The sequence below is a fragment of the Caretta caretta genome, chromosome 1 (genome assembly GCF_965140235.1).
Source record: "Caretta caretta isolate rCarCar2 chromosome 1, rCarCar1.hap1, whole genome shotgun sequence".
Taxonomy (NCBI): Eukaryota; Metazoa; Chordata; order Testudines; family Cheloniidae; genus Caretta; species Caretta caretta.
Window position 1 is genome coordinate 268,422,823 of NC_134206.1, and position 24,297 is coordinate 268,447,119.

At 42.5% G+C, this 24,297-nt stretch overlaps 1 protein-coding gene across 8 annotated transcripts in view; it reads right to left on the reverse strand.

The window, feature by feature from the left end:
* Positions 1-24,297, reverse strand: part of APAF1 (apoptotic peptidase activating factor 1) — a 91,816-nt gene that overhangs the window by 52,328 nt on the left and 15,191 nt on the right. For 7 of the 8 annotated variants that reach the window (XM_048835489.2, XM_048835494.2, XM_048835495.2 and 4 more), the window contains 6 exons: positions 16,818-16,949; positions 16,145-16,383; positions 12,499-12,666; positions 10,698-10,829; positions 7,635-7,748; positions 6,807-6,991 (listed from right to left, as the gene is read on the reverse strand). In XM_048835489.2, coding sequence (XP_048691446.2) covers positions 6,807-6,991; positions 7,635-7,748; positions 10,698-10,829; positions 12,499-12,666; positions 16,145-16,383; positions 16,818-16,949 — 970 coding nt within the window. Of the gene's footprint in view, positions 1-6,806; positions 6,992-7,634; positions 7,749-10,697; positions 10,830-12,498; positions 12,667-14,693; positions 14,751-16,144; positions 16,384-16,817; positions 16,950-24,297 lie in introns of those variants that run through there. The other variant, XM_048835499.2, reaches the window with a different exon arrangement.

The window sequence follows — 24,297 nt, forward strand, 5'->3', positions numbered from 1 at the left end:
CCTTTAATCATTTTTGTTGCTCTCCTCTGGACTTTCTCCAATTTGTCCACATCTTTACTGAAATATGGCACTCAGAACCAGACAAAATACTCCAGTTGAGATCTTAGCGCTGAATAGAGTGGAAGAATTACTTCTCATGACTTGCTTACAACACTCCTGCTAATACATCCCAGAATGATGTTCACTTTTTTTGCAAGTGTTATGCTGTTGATTGTCATTTAGCTTGTGATCCACAATAACCCTCAGATCCCTTTCCACAGTACTCCTTCCAAGGAAGTCATTTCCCATTTTGTATGTGTGCAATTGAATGTTCCTTCCTAAGTGGAGTACTTTGCATTTGTCCTTATTGAAAGTCAGACTATTTACTTCAGACAATGATCTGGACAAACATTTCTCCAGTTTGTCCAGATCATTTTGAATTTTAATCCTATCTTCCAAAGCATTTGCAATCCCTCCCATGTATGTCTTCTAAGGGTGTTCAAATCCCACCTTCCCTCCCAAGACTTATCTCCATACATGTTACATTTTCTGTTTATATCTATCTATCTTCTTATGGTTTCTTTCTATACCTACATGAATTGCTGTTTTCAGCACTAAGAACCAAACCTTACAGTCTACAGTTTAGGTATAGAAGTAAAAAACAAACAACAACTACCTACTGTGATGGGGCAAGGCCAGATGGCTATAGAAAAGTAGTGGGAGATAGATATATTAGCTCCAGGCTAAACAAATCCTTGGTACCAGGATAAGTTAAATGGCAGCTGCTCCAGGTCACTTAAGACACCTGGGGCCAATTAAGAACTTTCCAGAAGGCAGGGAGACTGCTAGGTTGATTGGGACACCTGAAGCCAATCAGGGACTGGCTGAAACTAGTTAAAAGCCTCCCAGTTAGTAAGGTGGGGGCGGATGTCAGGAGCTGTGGGAGGAAGTTGCACTGTTGGAGAGACTGAGCAGTACACACCATATCAGGCACAAGGAAGGAGGCCCTGAGGTAAGGGTGAAGTGGAGTCTGAGGAAGTGGGGGCTGCCGTGGGGAAGTAGCCTAGGGAATTGTACATGTCATGTTTCTAAAAGGTCAGCTACCATAGATGATACTATTAGAGCCCGGGCCCGGGCTCCCCCCTTCCCCACCCCGATAATCACTGAGACTGGGAGACAACAGAGACTGTGCAAGGGAGGACAGCTTCTCACCTCCCTTGCTGGCTTATGATGAAAACGGCTCAGTAGACTGTGACCCTTGTCTCTAGAGAGAGAAGGGTTATGTGGAGGGTCAAAATGAGCCTCTGAGGCTAGTGAAATCTGCCAAGAAATGCAGAGGATTGGTCCTGCTTTGAGCAGGGGGTTGGACTAGATGACCTCCTGAGGTCCCTTCCAACCCCGATATTCTATGACCCACTGAGACAAGGACAGAGCTTTGTCACAACTGGTGTTAAAAGTGGGATTTCATACAGCGTGGCGGAAGAAAGGAGGTTTAAAAATAAAAGTGCACTGGGGTTTTGGATTTTTTTTTTTGTTTGCTTTGTACCACAGTGGAGGATGTGGTAAGAGCTCTGGTACAAGCCACGGCAGCCCAGCAGGAGGCCACCCGGGTTCAGGCAATGGTGCAACAGGAGTCTATGCGGCTACAGCAGGAAACCAATCAATTATTGATGAGTCAGATGACCCAAGATCGTGCCTTCTTGGGAAAGGTGGACGACAAGCTGAACATCCACCCAAGCCCGAGGGTCTGACGGGATGCGAACCCTGAGGGCCACTGGTTGTCTGCCAAAGATGACATCAGGAGATGACGTAGAAGCATATCTCCTCTCATTTGAAAGGACTGCTCAGCGTGAGGCGTGGCCCCAAGAGCAGCGGGCCAGCATTCTCGCCCCTTTTTTGTGTGGAGAGGCCCAGAAGGCCTACTTTAATTTGCCTGCCATGGATGCCATGGACTATACCTGTCTGAAGGCAGAGATCCTAGCACAATCAGGGGTGACGGCAGCAGTAAGGGCCCAGAGGTTCCATGAGTGGAATACCAGGAACAAACCCCTGAGGTCCCAGCTATTCAACCTCATACACCTTGCGCGGAAGTGGTTACAGCCCGAGGTGTGCAGCCCAGAAGAGATTTTGGAAACCCTGGTCAAGGACCATTACATGTGGGGACTGCTGCCAGATCTCCGCAAATGGTAAGGCCAGAACGATCCGTCCACGTACAACGAGATGATCACGCTGGTAGAAAGATGGATGACAGCCAGGGAACTGACCCAACTACCCAAGGAAGGCCCCTTTCGAAGCAAGCACCTGACCCCACCCCTGGAAGGTTGGTCAGCCAAACCCCCAGGGAGTCCTAGGTGGAAGGGGGGGGGCGAAAACCAGCGGGGACCCCAGAAGGAAGGGATTTGCCTGAGTGGAGAGAACTCCGAGACTAAACCCCCTAACCCCCGGGATAGGGGAGTGACTAAAAGCAATTATAGATGTTATGCATGTGGGGAGTGGGGACACATAGCAGCACAGTGTCCCAGCACCGAGGAGCCTATGCAATGTAACTTGAAGGATTGGGAGGTCCTATGCTCCCTTATCCACCTCGCGGGGGTCGGATTAGCCTCGCATAAGTACACCAGGCCAGTGAGGATAAATGGAGCAGAGACTACAGCGCTTGCGGACTCTGGGAGTGCTATCACCCTCATATCGGGTAAGCTGGTAAAAAGTAGTCAGCTGCTACAAGCCAAACGCGTAGCAGTGACATGCGTGAATGGGGCTGTGAGCCATTACCCCACCATCCCGGTGGAGACAGAAGTTTAGGGGAACCCCATTGAGGTGACAGTGGGCGTACTTCCTAAACTCCCATATCCTGTAGTCATTGGGAGGGACTATCCAGGGTTTGATAATTTATTTCCCCCGGAGAGGCTGGAGGGAGGTGGGGACCCTGAGGACAGCAACTCATCACTGGGGGCATGTCAGCTCCCGATGTTCACTGAGATTTCTCAGGATCTGTTCTCAGCCCCCCCCGAAAGACCATAAAAGAGAGGAAGGCTGTGAAGGCCTTGGGAACCCGGATCCTGACCCAGGGCCAGAAAACCTCCCTAGTAGGCAGATGGACGCGAGCAGCCAACAGAGAAACTCCCACCACGGAAGGTGAGCCAGAGGCTGCCCCCAGCCATGACGGCGGCGAGCCGTTGGAAGAAGCAGAAGCCAGCCCCTGGGAGCTTGGGCAGGTTAGTCCCGGGAGAGAGACTTTCGGGCAGGACCAGGCGGAGGACCCCAGATATGATAACGCCAGGCAAGAGGTGGCCGAGATCGATGAGATCCCGGTGGATGGGAAGGTCTGGGGTTCCGGACCTTACTTTATAGTGAAGAAAGATCTCCTGTACTGCGTGGTGCAAATGCAGGCGCAAGAGATACAACAACTTCTGGTGCCATGAAAACATCAAAAAGCCATATTAAGTCTCGCCCATAGTCACCCGTTTGGAGGACACCTGGGGTAGAGAAAACCCAGGCATGGATCCTGTGGTGGTTCTTCTGGCCAGGAGTACATGAAGATGTCCGGCGATACTGCACCTCTTGTCCAGAATGTCAGTTACATAACCCTCGCCCACACTTGCAGGCTCTTTTAATACCTCTTCCAATAATAGAGGTTCCTTTCGAACGCATAGCCATGGATCTGGTAGGGCCCCTAGAGAAGACAGCTCAGGGCCACCAACATGTACTTGTACTGGACTATGCAACACAGCTTCCAAGACAATAGCTAAGGCACTAGTACAGATCTTTGCCTGGGTTGGGCTACCCAGGGAGATATTGACCTTTTGTGTCCAAGTTGATGAAAGCTCTCTGTTCGTTGCTTCACGTACAAGCCCTACAGACCTCTGTATAGCACCTGCAAACAGATGGCCTTGTGGAAAGTTTCAATAGGACCCTCAAGGCCATGATCAGGAAAGTGGTGAGCCGGGATGGGAAAGATTGGGATACCCTATTGTTTTACCTCATGTTCGCCATCCGGGAGGTTCCACAAGCATCCACGGGTTTCTCTCCATTCGAACTACTATATGGGTGCCCCCCCGGGCATATTGGATATAGCCAGAGAAGCCTGGGAAGAGGAGCCAAATCCAGGAAGGAACATAGTTGAGCATGTACTGCAGATGAGAGATCGGATAGCCCTAGTTACGCCCATTGTACGGGAACACTTGGAGAGAGCACAGGAGACCCAACGAACCCATTATAACCACCAAGCGAAGCTTCGACAGTTCCAACCAGGGGATCGGGTGATGGTACTGGTGCCCAGAGCAGAAAGTAAATTGTTGGCCCAGTGGCAGGGACCCTATGATGTAATTGAAGCCGTGGGAGAGGTGAACTATAAGGTGCAGCAGCCAGGCTGCCGGAAACTGGAGCAAATTTACCACATCAATCTTCTAAAACCTTGGCACGATCGAGAGGCATGCTTAGTCACACAGGAGAACCTCCCCTAAGAGGGTAACTTACACGAGCAATTGAGGATATCATCCGACTTGACGCCGATCCAAAAGATCGAGGCAGCCGACATGATTAATCACAACCGAGATGTGTTCTCTAAAAAACCAGGGTGGACGACTGAGACCTATCACCATATCCACACAATCCCCGGAGCCAAGGTAACATTGAGACCCTACCGAATCCCAGTAGCCAAAAGAAAAGAAATTGAGGCCCAAATAAAGAAAATGGTTAGAATTAGGGGTTATTGAAGAATCTTAGTCAGTGGTCCAGTCCAATTGTTCTAGTGCCTAAACCTAGATTTACCACAAGATTCTGTAATGACTTTCGCCAACTGAATGAAATATCCCAGTTTGATGCATACCCCATACCATGCATTGACGAACTGGTTGACTGACTGGGTAGTGCCCGATTCCTGATTACACTGGATCTGACCAAAGAAGCTAAAGAAAAGACAGTGTTCTTTCCTTTTGCTATTCCAGTACACTGTCCTCCCTTCTGGGCTACATGGGGCCCCAGCCACATTCCAGCGCCTCATAGATGAGCTGCTGTGCCCCCATACTAGTTATGCAGCCGCATACCTAGATGATGTCATCATCCATACACCAGACTTGGGGACCCACTTGGAGAAAGTTGAGGCAGTACTGCGCACCTTAAGGCAAGCTGGCCTCACTGCTAATCCCGCTAAATGCGCCATAGGGCTAGCAGAGGCTAGGTACCTGGGATATATTGTGGGAAGGGGCATAGTGAAGCCCCAAAAGAATAAGCTAGAGGCAATTCAAAACTGGCCCCGGCCGACCCGAAAGAAGCAGGTCTGCACATTCCTAGGCGTGGTAGGCTACTTCCGACGTTTTATTCCCCACTTTGCCACTAGGGCAAGTCCCCTAACGGACCTGGTGAAGGCCTGAAGTCCAGACATGGTAAAGTGGACCGACGCAGCAGAGGGGGCATTCACAGACCTTCGGACGGCCCTCTGTAATGACCCCGTACTCATAGCCCCGGATTTTAACAAGCAATTTATTTTACAAACAGACGCTTCTGAGGTGGGGTTGGGAGTGGTTCTGTCGCAAATGGTGGGAGAAGAGGAACACCCGGCCCTCTACCTAAGCAGAAAGCTTTTCCCAAGAGAACAGAAATACGCAGTAGTCGAGAGAATGCCTTGCTGTCAAATGGGCTATGGAGACACTGTGTTATTACCTCTTAGGCTGGCGATTTACTCTTGTGACGGACCATGCACTCCTCCAGTGGATGCAGCGGAATAAGTAAAAGAATGCAAGGGTCACCAGGTGGTTCTTATCCCTCCAACCATTCCAGTTCTGCATATGACACAGGGCTGGATGCCACCATGGTAATGCTGATGTTCTGTCACAAGCATACTGCCTGGCATCCCAAGATGCCCAACTCTATGGTGTTGAGCAGAGCGGGGGGGATATGTGATGGGGCAAGGCCAGATGGCTATAGAAAAGTAGTGAGAGATAGATTTATTAGCTCCAGGCTAAACAAATCATTGGTACCAGGTTAAGTTAAATGGCAGCTGCTCCAGGTCACTTAAGACACCTGGGGCCAATTAAGAACTTTCCAGAAGGCAGGGAGAACACTAGGTTGATTGGGACACCTGAAGCCAATCAGGGACTGGCTGAAACTAGTTAAAAGCCTACCAGTTAGTAAGGTGGGGGCGGATGTCAGGAGCTGTGGGAGGAAGTTGCACTGTTGGAGAGACTGAGCAGTACACACCATATCAGGCACAAGGAAGGAGGCCCTGAGGTAAGGGTGAAGTGGAGCCTGAGGATGTGGGGGCTGCTGGGGGGAAGTAGCCCAGGGAATTGTACGTGTCATGTTTCTAAAAGGTCAGCTACCATAGATGATATTATTAAGGTCCCTGGGCTGGAGGCTGGAGTAGAGGGTGGGCCCAGGCTCCCCCCCACGATAATCAGTGAGACTGGGAGACAACAGAGACTGTGCAAGGGAGGACAGCTTCTCACCTCCCTTGCTGGCTTATGATGAAAATGGCTCAGACTGTGACCCTTGTCTCTAGAGAGAGAAGGGTTACGTGGAGGGTCACAGTGAGCCTCTCAGGCTAGTGAAATCCGCCAAGAAACGCGGGACCCACAGAGACAAGGACAGAGCTTTGTCACACTACCCACCCCAATTGAATTAACTTGCCATATTATCTTTTCGGCCTTTTTGAAATAATTTTTAGATTTACAATTCCTCAAATAGCTGCATTTTTTTCTTATCAAAATCATAATGCTCTCTAAAAGTGTTTGTGGATTAATTGTACATAGAAAATAGTTTTCAGAAGAGTTGTTTAGTTTCCCGGTATGCAAGAAAACAGTATATCAAGACAGTTTGTAACTACTTACATCCATTCCAGGTAAAATGCTCCTTTAACAATTTCTTGCTGAGCTTGCAGTTTAGCTTGTTGATACACTTCTGAAGTCTCTGGTTGACACAGCCCTAACTGTATGATGTTAGGAAATGGCTGCCTTCCAAGAAGGTGCCCGTTTAAAGACAGAAATTCCTGAAAGTTTTCACGTACTATGCTATCCTGTGAACGAAACAGGTATGTTTGATAATATAGTCAGAACTGAACATGGACATTTTTCAAACATATTATTCATATTTTTGCATCTTGCATAATAATTCTAATCTTTCAGAAGTGTAGTTTATATTTAGTCCTGGAGCAAACAGATTTAATAAAACGGAATATTTGGAAGTAACCTACGTATTACACTGATTCCCCCAAAATAATGGGCCAGATACCATCACTTTTACTCACAATGAGTAGTCCCTTAATCCCAAAACAGCTCTCAAAGTCAACCAGTTATTTCACAGAGTAAGGGTGACAGAATCTGTCCCAACAGGATGTGGGGACTACAGGAACCCTACCAGTGTTACTTCTTACTAATTATAATTATTCAACATTTTTACAAGCTCTACATAAATTACGATTTATTTATTTTCAGTCTTCACACTGACTATACACATTATGGTCTGTTACTCATCTACATATTAAATGTCCAAGAATTTATTTTTTCTTCCCCAACCTACAGGCTTTACTGTAAGGCAACTCCATAGTTCACCACTCTTTCCTTTGGCCTCTAACCAATTAATTATTTTTAATAACCTGAAATCAAACAGAAAAACAGGGTCTGGTTAGAGACTTAGTCATTTATCTTAAAGTAACATACCTTCTGATCCAATATATGGCTATATTCTACATATTCATGAATCAAATGGGCAGGCCCTACCAACTCGGTTTTTGCTTTTATCCAATGTAGAGAAAACATGAGAGCACAAAGCTCCTGTAAGAAAAAGAAATGAGTTTAACAAATATATATATATGGAAAAAAGTTATTGCATATATAAAATTGTTGTGTCTAGCATTTTTTAAATGTGTACAGTAAAAATCAACATCCCTGTAAGGCTTCAAAGCTTAAATAGACTGACATCAAAGGAAAAAAACACCATATTAAAAGAAGCCATAAAAATCTAAAATTTATTACTGGCAAAGTTTAAGGACAGGCCTCATCAGTTACAAACACTTAAAGAGAGAGTCAGAGACAGCTATGTAAGATCCTGAAAGAGGGATCCTCAGCCAGAGCCTGAAGTTACTTAGTACTGTGACATATGGAAAGAGAGGAAGGATAAACTTTGCAAATATTAGTTTGTTAAATGTTCAAAAACAAGAATATAGTCCAACAGAACGTCCCACAAAGATTGACAGAAGACTTTTTAAAGCTTTCACAGTCCTGAAAAAAATCAGAAGTATAACTACTATGCATAAAGCTGCCATTGCCAAACTTTAAAGCAGTTTCAGGGTAAAATAACCAAAATGGATGGAATAAATTCTGTCTAGCAAAAGGATGAAGCTGTTTCTAACGTCACCTCTATTGTGCATTAACCTGATTACCCAAGAGCACTACACTATATAAAACTAATTAGCTCTATTTTAGCAGAGAAGAAGTTTATAACTTGAAAAACTGGTCAACAGACTTTAATGCCCCTCCTACAGTAGCAAGTGTTACTGCCACTTCTAAGCAGAGAAATATTTATAATAGTGAGAGAGGAGGGGAAGGGAAATATTCCATAAAGTAAGTGAGATTGAAAACCCGAACCACTTCTTTGAAGAATTTGAATGCCTTGTATCCCAGATATGGACACAGGACATTTTGTTTTGAATGTGTCCTAGCCAGTGAGTAACTGATCTTTAAAGAAACGTCCCATTACAAAAAATTATAATGAAAAGTTATGAAAATTATATTTTATGTAAATTACATATGGCTGACCAGCTGTTACTTTTTTCAGATTCACTCTCTTAGTAATCTTCTTCCAAGCATCCCCAATTTACCCTACCAGATTATTTTTGTTACTTTCTGGTAGCACCAGTCTAAGTGTAGAAATGAAAGACAATCCTATGCTTCAAAGTTTACAACTTAAAAAAAACAAAACAACCCTATAATTTTTTTTTATGCTTGAGCACAAATGGAGTTTCAAGAGAATACAACATGAATAAGGACCCTGCAAACAAATTATCTCTTACTTATACAAATAATTAGAAACCTAAAACCTGATGAAAACATTTCTAAATTTGAAACTGACAAAAGTTCAAAACTCAAAAACAAAAAATGGGAGAAGCTGATGTAGTTTTCCATAAAGCGTCCCCTCCCATTTTTCATCCAATTATAGAGCTAACTGAAATTTTTCATATTTTGAAAAAAATACAAATAGGAAGAAAAAATTAAATGACAAAATTTCTCTTTTTGACCACTGTCAAATAGAATACAAAACCCAGTAAGTAAGATAGATGAAGGCATCGATGTAGATATCCCCCAACTCCATATCCACAGAATGGCTCACATACAACATAACAGAAATATGGTGAGAGCAAAAATTAAATCTGATGAGATAGTTAATCTAAACTATTTCCCCTCCCTCAGAATTTCCCCCTAGCTAAAACAAGCTACTTGTAATATAAGAAGGAAGCAGTATGGCGAATCTGAAGTATTTAAAAATCACGAGGTAGGTGTCCCAGTTCAGGACAACTGCACCTGTATTTCACTGCAGTGATCCATCAAGGGGCATGCATTCTCTGGCTTCCAGCTCCCCAGCCATTACCTCTCTTGGGTGGAGACCTGCGTCTCTCTCCCTTCTGACTAGGGTATTTCCAAGCTGCACAGTTCTCTGCCTTTACTGTATTATTCTCAGAAAGGGTCTCTGCCTAAGCAGGTTTGCTTACTTTCTCTTCAGAGAGAAATAACAGAGTGATTACCTAGAGTTATAAGTTACCACATAGCTCTTTCCATTTATTCCTAGGGCAAAGGCAGTAAGTACGGAAAAAACATTAAAAACCATAAGTGAAACTACATGCATGCTAATAAGCTTACCAGAGATCAACCCAACTTGAACATGGGCTCTGTCAGGTGATTAGTCCTTAAAATGCACAAAGGCGTTTCTTCTGCGGCCACAAGTTCATAACAGACCCAGCCAGTAGGCCAAGTCCTTTGAATCCTTCCCTAAGGATTGGGGCCCCTTGGTGGACCAGTGGTCCTGCCCATTTGCTGGATCAAGAAGGCCCTGAGTCTGTTTGAAACCAGGCTATTTTATCCAAAAATTGTCTTTGTCTGTGGCTCCCTGGAAAATCCAGTTTGAACTAGTATATTGAAATCTCTCCAGTGCATGGCTTCAAAATGATGATAATCAAAGGAATTACATTAGAATACCCCCTCCTCCTAGAGAAGTTGCATATAATCTCACAACACCACAAATACCTGCATTTTTAATACAATGAACTACAACAACATTAATTTTAACTCAATGAGATTTAATTTAATTAATTAAAGTTTGTCCACAATATTGTCCTCTGCCACATTAGGCTCCCAAAAAATCATGAAATTTTAAAATAATAAAGTTGGGGTTCTTTTTATTTTTTTTTATTTTTGAGCCTTTAAGGTTCATGTTGTTAAACTTTTCTCTGAAATTATGAGACAGCTAGAAAGTTTTTTAAATGAACAAAGATGTGGCATAACCACCTGATTCTAAGAGCTGGGGCTTGGTTTTTGTGTAAAAACACAATGACAACAACAAAAGCCAACAAAAATCAACCAACACCACACCAAATATTAAAAGACTTGCAATGAAATTACAGGATTTTGCAACATTGAGGAAGAGACTTTTGTAGGAAACAGTTATGTAGGGAGACAATATGTGGTTGTGGGAGAAAGGAGAGAGAAAGTACTTAAGTCTGAACTTACATTCTGCATGTTGGCACTAGCCATGTGGTATGCTAGAAAGTTATACCAGTACATACAGTCCTCTTGAGCTGGAGTAGGTATATGTAGTTGATAATGTTTCATGTACTGATTTACTATCTTTTTATGCAACTCCTGCAACAGCAATAAAATTTCCAATTAATACTATATCAAATCCTGGGCTAAAATATTTCTATTGGTTTTTGGTTTTAAAATATTGTATTGAATGAATTAACTTAAAATTTTAATTACCATTGCTATAAAATGTGCAAGAAGTGAAATAAACATCTAAATTCACTAATCTGAAAGATTAATTTTTCTCCTGCAACATTTTTCCACAATATCTTTCGGGTAGTCCCATGTCTAAATCAGGACCATATTTTCACTAAAGGAAATCCCAAAGTTCTGGGAACATCACACCATATTTGTCAAACACTGTAAATGTATAAAGCACTTTACAAAATAAAATCACTTTGATCACTGGATCACCAATTAAATCACCCCAGAGTAAGCCTGCAGGGCAAAGTTGTAAATTGATAGATTGTGGATGGGAAGGAGAGTGAAACAAGGCTAATTAACCAATTACCCAGAAAGTAGAAAAAGCACAAGAATGAAGCGCTCAGGAAGGGAGCCTGGGAGGCATTTCAGAGGCGGAGCCGGGAGAGATCACTCAGAGGGAAGATGCATTCTGTCTCCCCCAGCCTTGGCTGAGCGTGCTGTTGCCAAGTGTATGCTATTGTAAATTCTGAGCTGCACAAGTTGTAAAGGTGGTGAGAAAGGACACTGTAAATAAATTGCAAAAGGTGTTCGAGAGAAAGATTTCCAAGCATTTCTTGGCTAAAGAAAAGGAGATGGGAGCAGGACGATGCCCTGTTACGCCCTTTCTCGTCATTACCTTCCAGAAAATAATGCGATCTATTTTAAGTACTACTATGGGTTTAAATAACCAAAATTAATAATAGTTCAGACTTTGCCTGACCTACTTTTAACTTGATTCTCCAAGTTCATCCACTGAGCTTTGAATGTGCTGACCATTTGGTATGTCCAAGATATGAATTTGGAAACATTATGCTCCAATTATGGAACTAAACTGGAAGTGAAATATGGGAAACTATTTTTTTAAGATCTAAATTTTAAAGGTTTTATGCTTGTAGTCAGCCTTGAGTTGTAAAGCCCTTTGTAACTTACATAAGTAACTTTTGTTGTTCTTGTTCTTTCGCTTTCTTTCCTCACTGTTAGTTTTGTTAAATGAGTGTGTGCTAGAAGATGAAGGGAAGAGAATCTGAGAAAAATAGACTATTTGCAATCACTTTCTCATTCCTTCCCTAAGGTTTCATTCAAGAGACCACCAATGTGCACACACTTTTCTATTTTCTGCATTTAAAAGAGACCAAAATAGAAGTGGTAATTCCAATTCTAGTGTCATCTTAACACTTCTTGATATCATGTAGTGATGTGGATATTGCATCATCTTCTACTAGCAATGGGTTATAGCCAGAGAAACAGAAGACAAGAGAAGAAATATATTTGGGTGTGTTTGGAATTATGTATTTCAATGTCAGCCCAGCTCCATGTTTTCAAATTACTCAGTATCAAAATAGTCAAAAATGAACGACTGAGGGGAAAAACACGGTTTAACTTAATAGGCATAATTAAAGTTAACTATTTAGAATCTATCTCTACAAAAATGGTTAATTAACATTCTGTAACATAGGAATGATTTTAGACCATGACTATTTTCTTTTACAGAAGTGTATCTAACACACAATGTTAAAGAGTAAGTATAAACTAGTGGTTACTCTACCTGAAGCTGATTGCAATTCTTCTCTGTGAGGAAGTCAAGTTGAAGATCATGCAAATAATAATGGAATGATTTCCCATTACGATCACAAAATAAGAGAGATTTATTAACAAATTCTTGCAGAATATCTTCAACTTCTTCAGTCTCCATATCCCAAAGAATACGAAGCACCTAAAAAAACATTTTAAAAAATAAAAAGGGGTAGGACTAAGGAAGCAATATGACTATTACCCCAAAATTACAAGAGGTCACAAAATTACTTATTTAATTTATAATGCATAAAACTTCTTACACAACAGACAAAACAAAGATGTCAGTGAAGCGTGGGTGAAGGGATAGCTCAGTGGTTTGAGCATTGGCCTGCTAAACCCAGGGCTGTCAGTTCAATCCTGGAGGGGGCCATTTAGAGATCAGGGCAAAAATTGGGCATTGGTCCAGGGGTTGGACTAGATGACCTCCTGCGGTCCCTTCCAACCCTGATATTCTATGAAAGTTAACTTTTCCATACCAAACTAGATCACAGGTCAATCTAGGTTTACATAAAAATGCACTTTAGGCATTTTATTAGCACTAAATATTGCCAAGAAATGCCTGAAGTTCTTGAGGAGGGATTTCAACCTCCAAAGCAAGCACATATAGAATCTTTGTACATGGCAGAGGGGCACTGCTGGCACACTATCAAAGGCTCGTTCACCTGCCCATCCACCAATGTGATATACGCCATCATATGCCAGCAATGCCCCTCTGCCATGTACATTGGGCAAACTGGACTGTCTCTACGTAAAAGAATAAATGGACACAAATCAGATGTCAAGAATTATAACATTCAAAAACCAGTCGGAGAACACTTCAGTCTCTCTGGTCACTCGATTTCTGATCTCAAAGTGACTATCCTTCAACAAAAAAACTTTGAAAACAGACTCCAACAAGAGACTGCTGAATTGGAATTAATTTGCAAATTGGATACAATTAACTTAGGCTTGAATAGAGACTGGGAATGGTTGAGTTATTATAAAAAGTAACCTATTTCCCCTTATTTATTCCTCCTACCCCCCCCCCCCCACTGTTCCTCAGACGTTCTTGTTAAACCCTGGATTTGTGCTGGAAATGGCCCACCTTGATTATCATATACATTGTAAGGAGAGTGATCACTTTAGATAAGCTATTACCAGCAGAAGAGTAGGGTGGGGGGAGAGAAAACCTTTTGTAGTGATAAACATCCATTTTTTCATGGTTTGTGTGTATAAAAACATCTTCTGTATTTTCCACAGTATGCATCCGATGAAGTGAGCTGTAGCTCACAAAAGCTTATGCTCAAATAAATTGGTTAGTCTCTAAGGTGCCACAAGTACTCCTTTTCTTTTTACGAATGCCAACTATCTTAAAAAGACAACCTAGGACTTTGGGTATTTTGTATCAGAACATAAGAATGGCCATACTAGGTCAGACCAGTGATCCATCTAGCCCAGTGTTCTAGCAATGCCAGGTGCTTCAGAGGGAATGAACAGAACAGGTAATCATCAAGTGATCCATCCCCGGTGGCCCATTCCCATCTTCTGGCAAACAGAGGCTAGGGACACCCAACTGACTTCAGCAGACCTGCATTTTGATCTTTTAATCCATTTCAAAGTATTATCCTTGATCAACTTATAGTCTATAGTAGAATGCAGTAAGTACATTTCCATTCTGTGCAGATACATCTGGTAAGCACCTGGAAAGCACACCCACTGACAGTGTCAGCATCAAAAGGAAAGACCTACCAAACACCTCAGGCAAATCCCAATGATAGGAATCTCTCTTCATATATGAAAGGTACAAAAAGAGAGGTTTCCTTGATCTAATACAGAAATATTTCCCAGACACACCATTTTGAATGTAGTCACAAACTGACTGAAGTCACAAAGATACAAAACCCTCATTCTGCACATTAGGGGGTCTTAAAGTAGGATTCTCTGGTGATGTTACCTCAAAAGCTAAAAATGGGTAGGATACGTGGGAAGCTGGAGCTCCGGAAATATTTCTGTTTGAATATGAGTACAATATATTTTCATTTTCTCAGAGTAGGGATCACACATTTTAAATAGCAATTATTTTAATTGTTTTTATTTTACTATTGTACACACAAAGTCAATATTGTATATTTTTGGTAAAAGCCATATGCCATTAGTAACTAATTTCATTTAATAATCTTACCATACCTATGCAATTTTGAAATAGAAGTCAACCTTGTTTAGTAGTCTGCTTTAAGATGCAAGCTGCATAGGGAGGTAATCAACAAATTTGAAGACAACGTTAAAATAAGTGAAAATATATGGTATTCATCAAAAGCCATGATAGGTAGCAACACAGGCTACCATTACAAACACACTGTTTTGGTTCTTGGAGGAGATTGTGCCGGAGGAGGAAATATTGATCAGATTGGGAGTGGGATAGACAGCCCACAAGGGAGAGAGCCTGCATATGCAGGCTAGGCACTTCCTCCTCCGTTGTCTCTCAGGCTCTCATTTGCCAGCTGGGGTAGAGCAAGGAACTAATTGGCCCGATGCTTGTCCCTCTTCTCCCAATAATTTAAATTTCTTCCTGTGCTTTCAGGGCCTTTTGTCCCCTTTGCCTGCCCCACCCTCCCTTCCCATAGTGGTAGTATAGAAGCTGTTTTAGAATGCTACAGGTCTGACTGCCAGTATTAGGATCAGAAAAGAATTTTTCCCACTGGGCCAAACTGGCAGAGGTACGGAGCGTTATTTCACCTTCCTCGCAGTATCATGGAGGCAAGATAAAAGGAATAGAATGTGGAAGTTTAATGAGGAATTTACAGTAATGTTATTCTGTTACAGTTTGCAATTGATGGCCAGCACAGATAAAGGCTAAAGGGCCACATTGCAGAGGTAAATCTCTAAGTCTGTACTGGGACCCGTCCTATTCGACATATTCATAAATGATCTGGAAAAAGGGATAAATAGTGAGGTGGCAAAATTTGTAGACAAAACTACTCAAGATAGTTAAGTCCCAAGCAGACTGAAGAGCTACAAAAGGATCTCACAAAACTTGGTGACTGGTCAACAAAATGGCAGATGAAATTCAATGCTGATAAATGCAAAGCAATGTGCATTGGAAGACATAACCCCAAGTATACATATAAAATGATGGGGTCTAAATTGGCCGTTACCACTCAAGAAAGATCTTGGGAGTCATTGTGGACAGTTCTCTGAAAACATCCATACAATGTGCAGCACTAAATTAATCCAGTGGAAACCACTTAATTCACCTCTGTGTCTGCCTTCATTCATCTGCATGTTCTGACCAACGGTGAGCATGCTTACTCACTCAACCTCTCTCAACTGCTAACCACTTTTGATATGCTTTTTCAACTTTTGGCTAAATCAATTAAAGTCTGATTAAAAGAGCTATATAAGAGCTAGGTTTTATATTATTTCAACAGCTCTTCAGTTTCAACCTCTTTGGTTAAATATCAAACTAAGATACGATAGGACGATGGAGCTAGTCTGCTACAGTATTTTTTTTAAATCTCCATTTGATAAATTCTTTTCATTAGGTCATACAAATGGATTAAAACCAGTATTTTTTTTTCTTTTAAAGTGAGGAGTTCTATCTCACTAACCATAAAACTTTTAAGTTTTGCTGTTATTACCTTAGTTGGCACCTTAACATCCTTTTGAAGGACAGAAAGATCTTTATAATAGTCTTTCAAATTTTCATTTAACATTTCAACACTCATGGACATGGCTTCATCAAGTGCTTCATAATCATAAGATGATGATTTCCTTATTCTTTTAAATTGCTTATTTTGTAGCTGTCTGAGGTAATACTCCCAACGATTAGGGAAATCTCGTAATAATGCACCTATCAATGACACTACAAGAGGGGAACCTGAAAAACATGAAGAAAAAGGTTAATCTTAAGTGGAGATAAACTGTTAAGTAAAAGGATTCAACAGTTAAATGTAGCTGTTGATGAGGAAGTCAGGTCAGGTTCTTGTTTCTTCAACAAAGGCTGGAGACCAGGCAAACAGAATAAGCTGTCTATGTATGTGCTTGTGATATGAAACTTTTGGGAATTCATTTGAATACTCTCTCTGTATGTACTCTAAACAGATTGAGAAGGGGTGTAGAAAAAGCTGTATAGTCAAAAACCAAGATAACCATTCATCTGGCTTACAAGCAGAGGTCCAGTAGTAAATTGTGGTGTTCATTTAAAACGATGCTGTATTACAGAATTAATGTCCCTTACTTTATTTCTATAAAGTAGAAACTAAAAACTACAAATATTTCTGATTATAAAATAAAAACTAGCAAACTACATACCTTTGCATTCCCTTACAATACTATCAGCCTCTTCTGGCAGATCTGTTGTTTTCATATTAACAAATAGAGATAAAATTTCAAGGCCTTTGTCATGTGCTAATCCACTCTCCACAGGAACTTCATATTTATTGCCTGGAGGTTTAAATTAAGTTAAAAAAAAAACAACCACCTTAGTAAGAAATATCTGAAATATTTAAATTAGCGTGTGTGCAAGAGGTTAGAGGACTTCCAAAACAAAACTTTAAACAAGGTACATGCTTGGAGAGTTGGCTCTTATTTCCCTGTATGTATACTACAGTACTTTTGTACCAAGAGTGATGGGAAAAGGAGCAGAAATTGCACTTATCAAAACCAAACTGACATTTAATAATAATATTAAAAATAACTGTTACTATGATAATTATTAGGCTATAGTTTAGTATTCAGACCATCTCCTTCCCCACTCAATAAACTTAGTATTTAAAACGTACTAAGGAAAAATGGTGGAGCTTGGCAACTTAGGGAAAACATCACTGACTGTACAAATTTTGCAAGTGTATTTTTTTTTGTCATACCGTAGGTATTTATTAAACTGTACAATATGTAAAATTGCTAAACAAGTTCCCATTCCAAAAAGCGAACATTGTAGAAGCCCAAATCTAAGACAACAGAGACGGGAAGATGGTCAACAATTTCACAGAATAGAGGAGGATTCTCAAGTGTCGAAGACTTAAAGGGAATGCACTTGGTTAACATTAACTATCCGGCTGTTAGATGCTTACGGGAGGGGACAAAAGGCAGCAAACCCAAGACAACTGGTATATTTGAAAGGGGCAAGAACTGAAGGTCAGTTTTCTTAATAATAAACATGTTTACACTTTAAAAATAAACCTAAAACTGTACTGCTTTCTTGTGGCACATAAGAGTAGGAGAAATATCCCACTATTTAGGAAAGGAGGAAATTAAGTTCAGCACCCATCCTTAAGAAGTCGAGGAAGGAAGAATGAGGAGGTTACTGGCCAATCTGACCAATATTAATATTCAGGCAAAATCTGAGCATGAGTTCAGTATATGAACATTTGCAAGCAATATGCAATTACATGATGTCTTTATTAACAGGTGATGCCAAAACGTCAAAAGTAATTAGTAGATAACAAATATATTCAATACAGAACTGTGTTGTGGGCAAGAATTTCAAAAACTACTGATTTTGGGTGCTCAATCGGAGATACTTCAAGGGATCTGGATTTCAAAAGTGCTAAAAACTGACCCTCTGAAAGCAACAGTCTTAAATTGCACACCCAGAAACAAAGGCAACTAACATAACTAGCAACTTTTTGAAATCTTGGCCCATATTGTTACCTGGTTGATATCACAGAATTATAGACTTTAAGGTCAGAAGGGACCGCTATGATCATCTAGTCTGACCTCCTGCACAACGCCGGCCACAGGATCTCCTGTAACAAACCCCTAACCTATGTCTGAGCTACTGAAGTCCTCAAATCATGATTTAAAGACTTCAAGGTGCAGAGAATCCTCCAGCAAGTGACCCATGCCCCACACTGCAGAGGAAGGTGAAAAACCCCCAGGGCCTCTGCCAATCTGCCGTGGAGGAAAATTCCTTCCTGACCTCAAATATGGCGATTGGCTAATCCCTGAGCACGTGGGCAAGACTCACCAGCCAGAAATCCAGGAAAGAATTCTCTGTAGTAACTCAGATTCCACCCCATCTAACTTCCCATCACAGGCCATTGGGCATATTTACCAATAACAGTCAAACATCAATTAATTGCCAAAATTAGGCTATCCTATCATACCAACCCCTCCATAAACTTATATAGCTTAGCCTTGAAGCCACATATGTCTTTTGCCCCCACTGCTCCCCTTGGAAGGCTGTTCCAGAACTTCACTCCTCTGATGGTTAGAAACCTTGTCTAATTTCAAGTCCAAACTTCCTGATGGCCAGTTTATATCCATTTGTTCTTGTGTCCACTTTAGCCCTTAACTTAAATAACTCTTCTCCCTTTTTGGTATTTATCCTTCTGATGTGTTTACAGAAAGCAATCATATCTTCCCTCAGCCTTCTTTTGGTTAGGCTAAATAAGCCAAACTCCTTGAGTCTCCTTTCATAAGACAGGTTTTCCATTCGTCGGATCATCCTAGTAGCCCTTTTCTGTACCTGTTTCAGTTTGAATTCATCCTTCTTAAACCTGGGAGACCAGAACTGCACACACTATTCCAGATGGAAGTCTCACCAGTGCCTTGTATAACGAGGCACTAACACCTCCTTATCTCTACTGGAAATACCTCGCCTGATGCATCCCAAGACCGCATTAGCTTTTTTCACAGCAATATCACATCGGCGGCTCACAGTCATCCTGTGATCAACCAATACTCCAAGGTCTTTCTCCTCCTCTGTTACTTCCAAGTGATGTGTCCCCAGATTATAATCAAAATTCTTATTAATCCCTAAATGCATGACCTTGCACTTTTCACAATTAAATTTCATCCTATTACTATTACTCCAGTTTACAAGGTCATCCAGATTGCCCTGTATGAGATCCCGGTCCTTCTTTGTATTGGCATCACCTCCCAGTTTTGTGTCCTCCGCAAACTTTATTAGCACACTCCCACTTTTTGTGCCAAGGTCAGTAATAAAAAGATTGGTCCCAAAACCGATCCCTGAGGAACTCCACTAGTAACCTCCTTCCAGCCTGACAGTTCACCTTTCAGTGTGACCCGTTGTAGTCTCCCCCTTTAAGAAGTTCCTTATCCACCTTTCAATTTTCATGTTGATCCCCATCTTTTCCAATTTAGCTAATAATTCCTCATGTGGAACCATAACAAATGCCTTACTGAAACTGAGGTAAATTAGATCCACTGCATTTCCTTTGTCTAAAAAAATCTGTTACCAGATCAGACTGGTTTGGCACAATCTACCTTTTGTGAAACCATGTTGTATTTTGTCCCAATTACCACTGACCTCAATGTCCTTAACTACTTTCTCCTCAAAAATTTTTCCAAGACCTTGCATACTACAGATATCAAACTAAACAGGCCTGTAGTTACCCAGATGACATTTTTTTCCCCCTTTCTTAAAAACAGGAACTATATTAGCAATTCTCCAGTCATAGGGTACAACCCCTGAGTTTACAGGTTCATTAAAAATTCTTGCTAATGGGCTTGCAATTTCGTGTGCCAATTCCTTTAATACTCTTGGATGAAGATTATCTGGGCCCCCCGATTTAGTCCCATTAAGCTGTTCGAGTTTGGCTTCTACCTCGGATGTGGTAATATCTACCTCCATATCCTCATTCCCATTTGTCATCCTAACATTATCCCTAAGCTCCACATTAGCCTCATTAAAGACTGAGGCTAGGTATTTGTTTAGATATTGGACCATGCCTAGATTATCCTTAACCTCCACTTTCTCCTCAGTGTTTAGCGGTCCCACTTCTTCTTTATATGGTGTGACTCACCACCGCAGTGCCTCCTGTTGTTCGGTCCGGGAATTAGCTCAGTCCGTATGGAGCGTCCTCCGCTGGTGGTGTCCCGTCCGTCTGTCGCCCTCTGTTGGTGTCTGGACCCACGTTGCTCCCTTCTCGTGGAGTCCTCTTCAGGACATTGTCCTCCAGCAGTGCTCCCTAGTCTACGCTCACCCCTTCCGGGGAGGAGCCAGCGGTGGGGTGTTATCAGGAGTTATTCTCTTCGCCCCAGCCACAATGGCCAACCCCAAAGTCTAACCCCTTTTGACAGGGGTCTGGTGCAGTCCGTGATGGCCATTCCTAACGTCCAGGTGTAAGTGCAAGGTGGAAGGGGGGGGACCCAGGCCCACCCTTTGGCGGCAGCCTTCCTGCCTGCCCTCCTTCTTTCCCCTTGTCCATCTCCCCTTTGGCCCCTTTGCACTGGCTAGGCCCTTTTCTCAGGGCCCACAGCCTGGCAGGTACTGGGCAGGAGTTCCCTTCTGTTCCCCCGCGCCTGCCCAGCACTGCGCTGTCCCTGGTGCTAGTCTCCTCGCACAGAAGACAGACCTTCACCCTCTGAAGGCCCAAGAGAGATTGCCTGCCTCTTACCTGGGTAGCCTTTATATAGGGCCTAGCATGGCCCTGATTGTCTGCCTCTTGCTCAGCCCTGATTGGCTGCCCGTCTGCGCAGCCGCTCTGGCCTGCTATAGCCCAATCTGGCCTAGGGGTGGGGCACCGCCCCTCCACATATGGCTATAGAAAATTTTACTATTGGTTTTAATTCCCTTTGCAAGGTCCAACTCTACATGGCTTTTGGCCTCTCTCACTTTATCCCTACATGTTCTGACCTCAATAAGGTAGCTTTCCTTGCTGATCCCTCCCATCTTCTACTCCTTGTAGGTTTTCTGCTTTTTCTTAAGCACCTCTCCGAGATGCTTGGTCGACCAGCTTGGTCTGCAACTCCTGCCAATGAATTTTTTCCCCTTTTTTGGGATGCAGGCTTCTGACCGTTTCTGCAACTTTGACTTGAAGTAATTCCAGGCCTCCTCTGCCTTTATATTCACAAGTTCTTCAGTCCAATCCACTTCCCTAACTAATTTCCTGAATTTTTTAAAGTTAGCCCTTTTGAAATCAAAAGCCCTAGTCACAGATCTATTTTTGTTTATCTTTCCATTTAGTTTGATCTGAATTAGCTCATGATTGCTCGAACCAAGGCTGTCCCCTAAAAACATTTCTTTTGAGGTCCTCTCTACTCACCAAAACCAAATCTAAAATGGCATCCCGTCTTGTTGGTTCAGCAACTACTTGGTGAAGGAATCCGTCAGCTATCGCATCCAGGAAAATCTGAGCCCTATTATTATTACTAGCACTTGTCCTCCAGTCTATATCTGGGAAGTTAGTCTCCCATGATCACACAATTCCCATTAGTATTTACTTAATTAAAAATATTAAAGAGGTCTCTATCCATATCCAGATCGGATCCCGGTGGTCTATAGCACACCCCAAGCACTTTCCTAGGGGAGGCTCTAGTAGCTTTCTTCCCCAATGTGATTTTTGCCCAGACAGACTCTGTCTTATGCATTCCATCACTTCTTATTTCTTTAGTCTACCTCATCATTGATATACAATGCTACTCCACCACCTTTGCCTTTATTTCTGTCTTTCCTAAACAGCACATACCCTTCAATACCTGTACTCCAGTCATGACTACTATTCCACCATGTTTCTGTTATCCTTAGAATATCTGGTTTCACTTCCTACACCAGTAGCTCTAATTCCTCCATTTTGTTACCTAGGCTCCTTGCATTAATGTACAAACATCTTAATTTTTGCTGTTTGGCTTCGCTCACATTCTTTACCCAATTAGGCACAGACATTCTATTGCCAGTATCACCTATTAGACTGGTATCTACACTACCCTTCCTCCTCATGTCCATTCTCCTATCCACAACTGTATCCCTTCTTACTTCGTTTTCTTCCCTCTCAATGTTAAAATCCTGTGTGGAGATTACCTGGACATCTCCCAACCATCTCCCCCAAATTCCTAGTTTAAAGCTCTCTTTAAATCAGTTGTGCCAGCCTCCATCCTAGAAGTCTATTTCCCTCCCTACTCAGGTGAAGTCCATCCCGAGAGAACAGTCCTCTGTCCATGAATGCTTCCCAGTGGCCATACATCCCAAAGCCCTCCTTATGGCACCACTGCCTGAGCCATCTGTTGATCATCATAATCTTGTCACACCTTTGTTGCCCTTCTCTAGGAACAGGCAGAATTCCACTGAAGATCACCTGTGCCTCGATTTCCTTAAGCATCTTCCCCAGCCTGGCATGATCTCCCTTGATACGTTCCAGCAAGAATCTAGCCGTATCATTTGTTCCCACATGAAGGACTATCAGTGGATTCTTTCCCGCTCCTGTTAGGATCCTCTTCAGCCTCAGGTCCAAATCCCGTATCTTAGCACCCAGCAGACAGCACACCCTTCTCTTCTCTGGATCAGCTCGGGTTACAGGCCTGCCTATTCTTCTCAGTATGGAATCCCCAGTCACACAGACCTGCCTTTTCCTGGTGATGGTGCGATTCTCTGGTCTATCCCCTGTTCCCTCTGGCTGCAAGTCCTCTCGATTCCTAGTCTCCCTTGCAATCCTCTGCAACCCATCCCATATCTTCCTGGGGCTCATATTTGGTGTTTTCTCCAATGACTCTTCCCCCTCTTCCTATAGGACTAGTTGCTCTTCTCTTCTTCCTTGCCCTCTCACCTTCAGTGACCACCTGCTGTGCCTCTTCTTCATTTTCCAACTCCGCAAATCTGTTCCTGAGCTCTATTTCTCCTTCATTAGCCCGTCTTTTCCTCTGCCTGTTTCTCCTAGTCACATGCTTCCACTGTCCACTTTAGTCACCCAGCAGTCTCCCTTCAGAGTTCTTTGGTCCTGCTTCCATCTGCAAGTCTGAGCTTTTCCCTTCAGCCTCCTCATGTCTTTGCTCCATCATCCACTCGAACCCCCTTCTAAACTCAACCAGAGTTTCCACCTGCATCTCTAATCCTCTGATCTTTTCTTCCATCAGCTCTACCAGGCGGCACTTCATGCAGACGAAACTCTTTTCAGGTACCCCCTCCAGGATCATGTACATGCTGCAGCTTCCACATCCAGACATCTTCATTGTGTCTTCCACTGCTTGGGTCACTACCACTGCTGCCTCTGTATCTGTCATAGCCTTCTCACCTAAGTCCTGTTAGTCCAGGAAACACAAACCAAAGCAAAACACCACCACTCACAGAAAAACAAACCCCCAACGAGCACCAAAACACTGCCAGAACACCCCACACTCCCTTCACTAGCCTGTCTGTTCCTCTGCCTGGCTCTTAGTCTTTCCCACAAACTCCCCTGTTTACAGCTGTTTGCTGGCTCCTGTGCCACTGCAGCTGTTTTTAATATTATTTATTATTAGCATGGATTATTAGAAATCAGGTGAACAACAGAAAAAATAATCACTTGCAGAATGACCTCCAAGTGGAGAATGCTATCAAGTGGGACTACAAAAGGCATTTGGGACTTATTTCTAATGAAAATATTAATTCTTAAAAAAGACAAATTAACTATGATCAAGTATTTCAACACTAACAGAACAGACTAGCTGCAAACTGATTTGGAGAAATCAGAAAGAATAGATTCCAGGCAACAATATCAGATTCAATACCAATATACGAATCCATATATCAATTAGTACGTTGTGTAGCCATGGTGAATATTCCCATAAACATTTTCCAAGTACATGTGAGCAAAATCTAGGGCAAACCCCCCCCGCCCCCCTATTTACAGCTACATTCTCAAGTGAAGGGAAGGTCCACTGAAGAAAACACACAACCAATTTGGTGTTCTCAGTGCCAATATAACATATTGTCACAGGCTCAATTTTCCACTCACCAAGGCAAAAGGGGCTAGGAGCAATCAGGAGCTGCCTATTCAGCCCATGAAGAAGGCAGAAGGAAGTGGCTTATACACTGTCCCCATTCCTTTCTCCAATAACCCCTTTAAGTTGG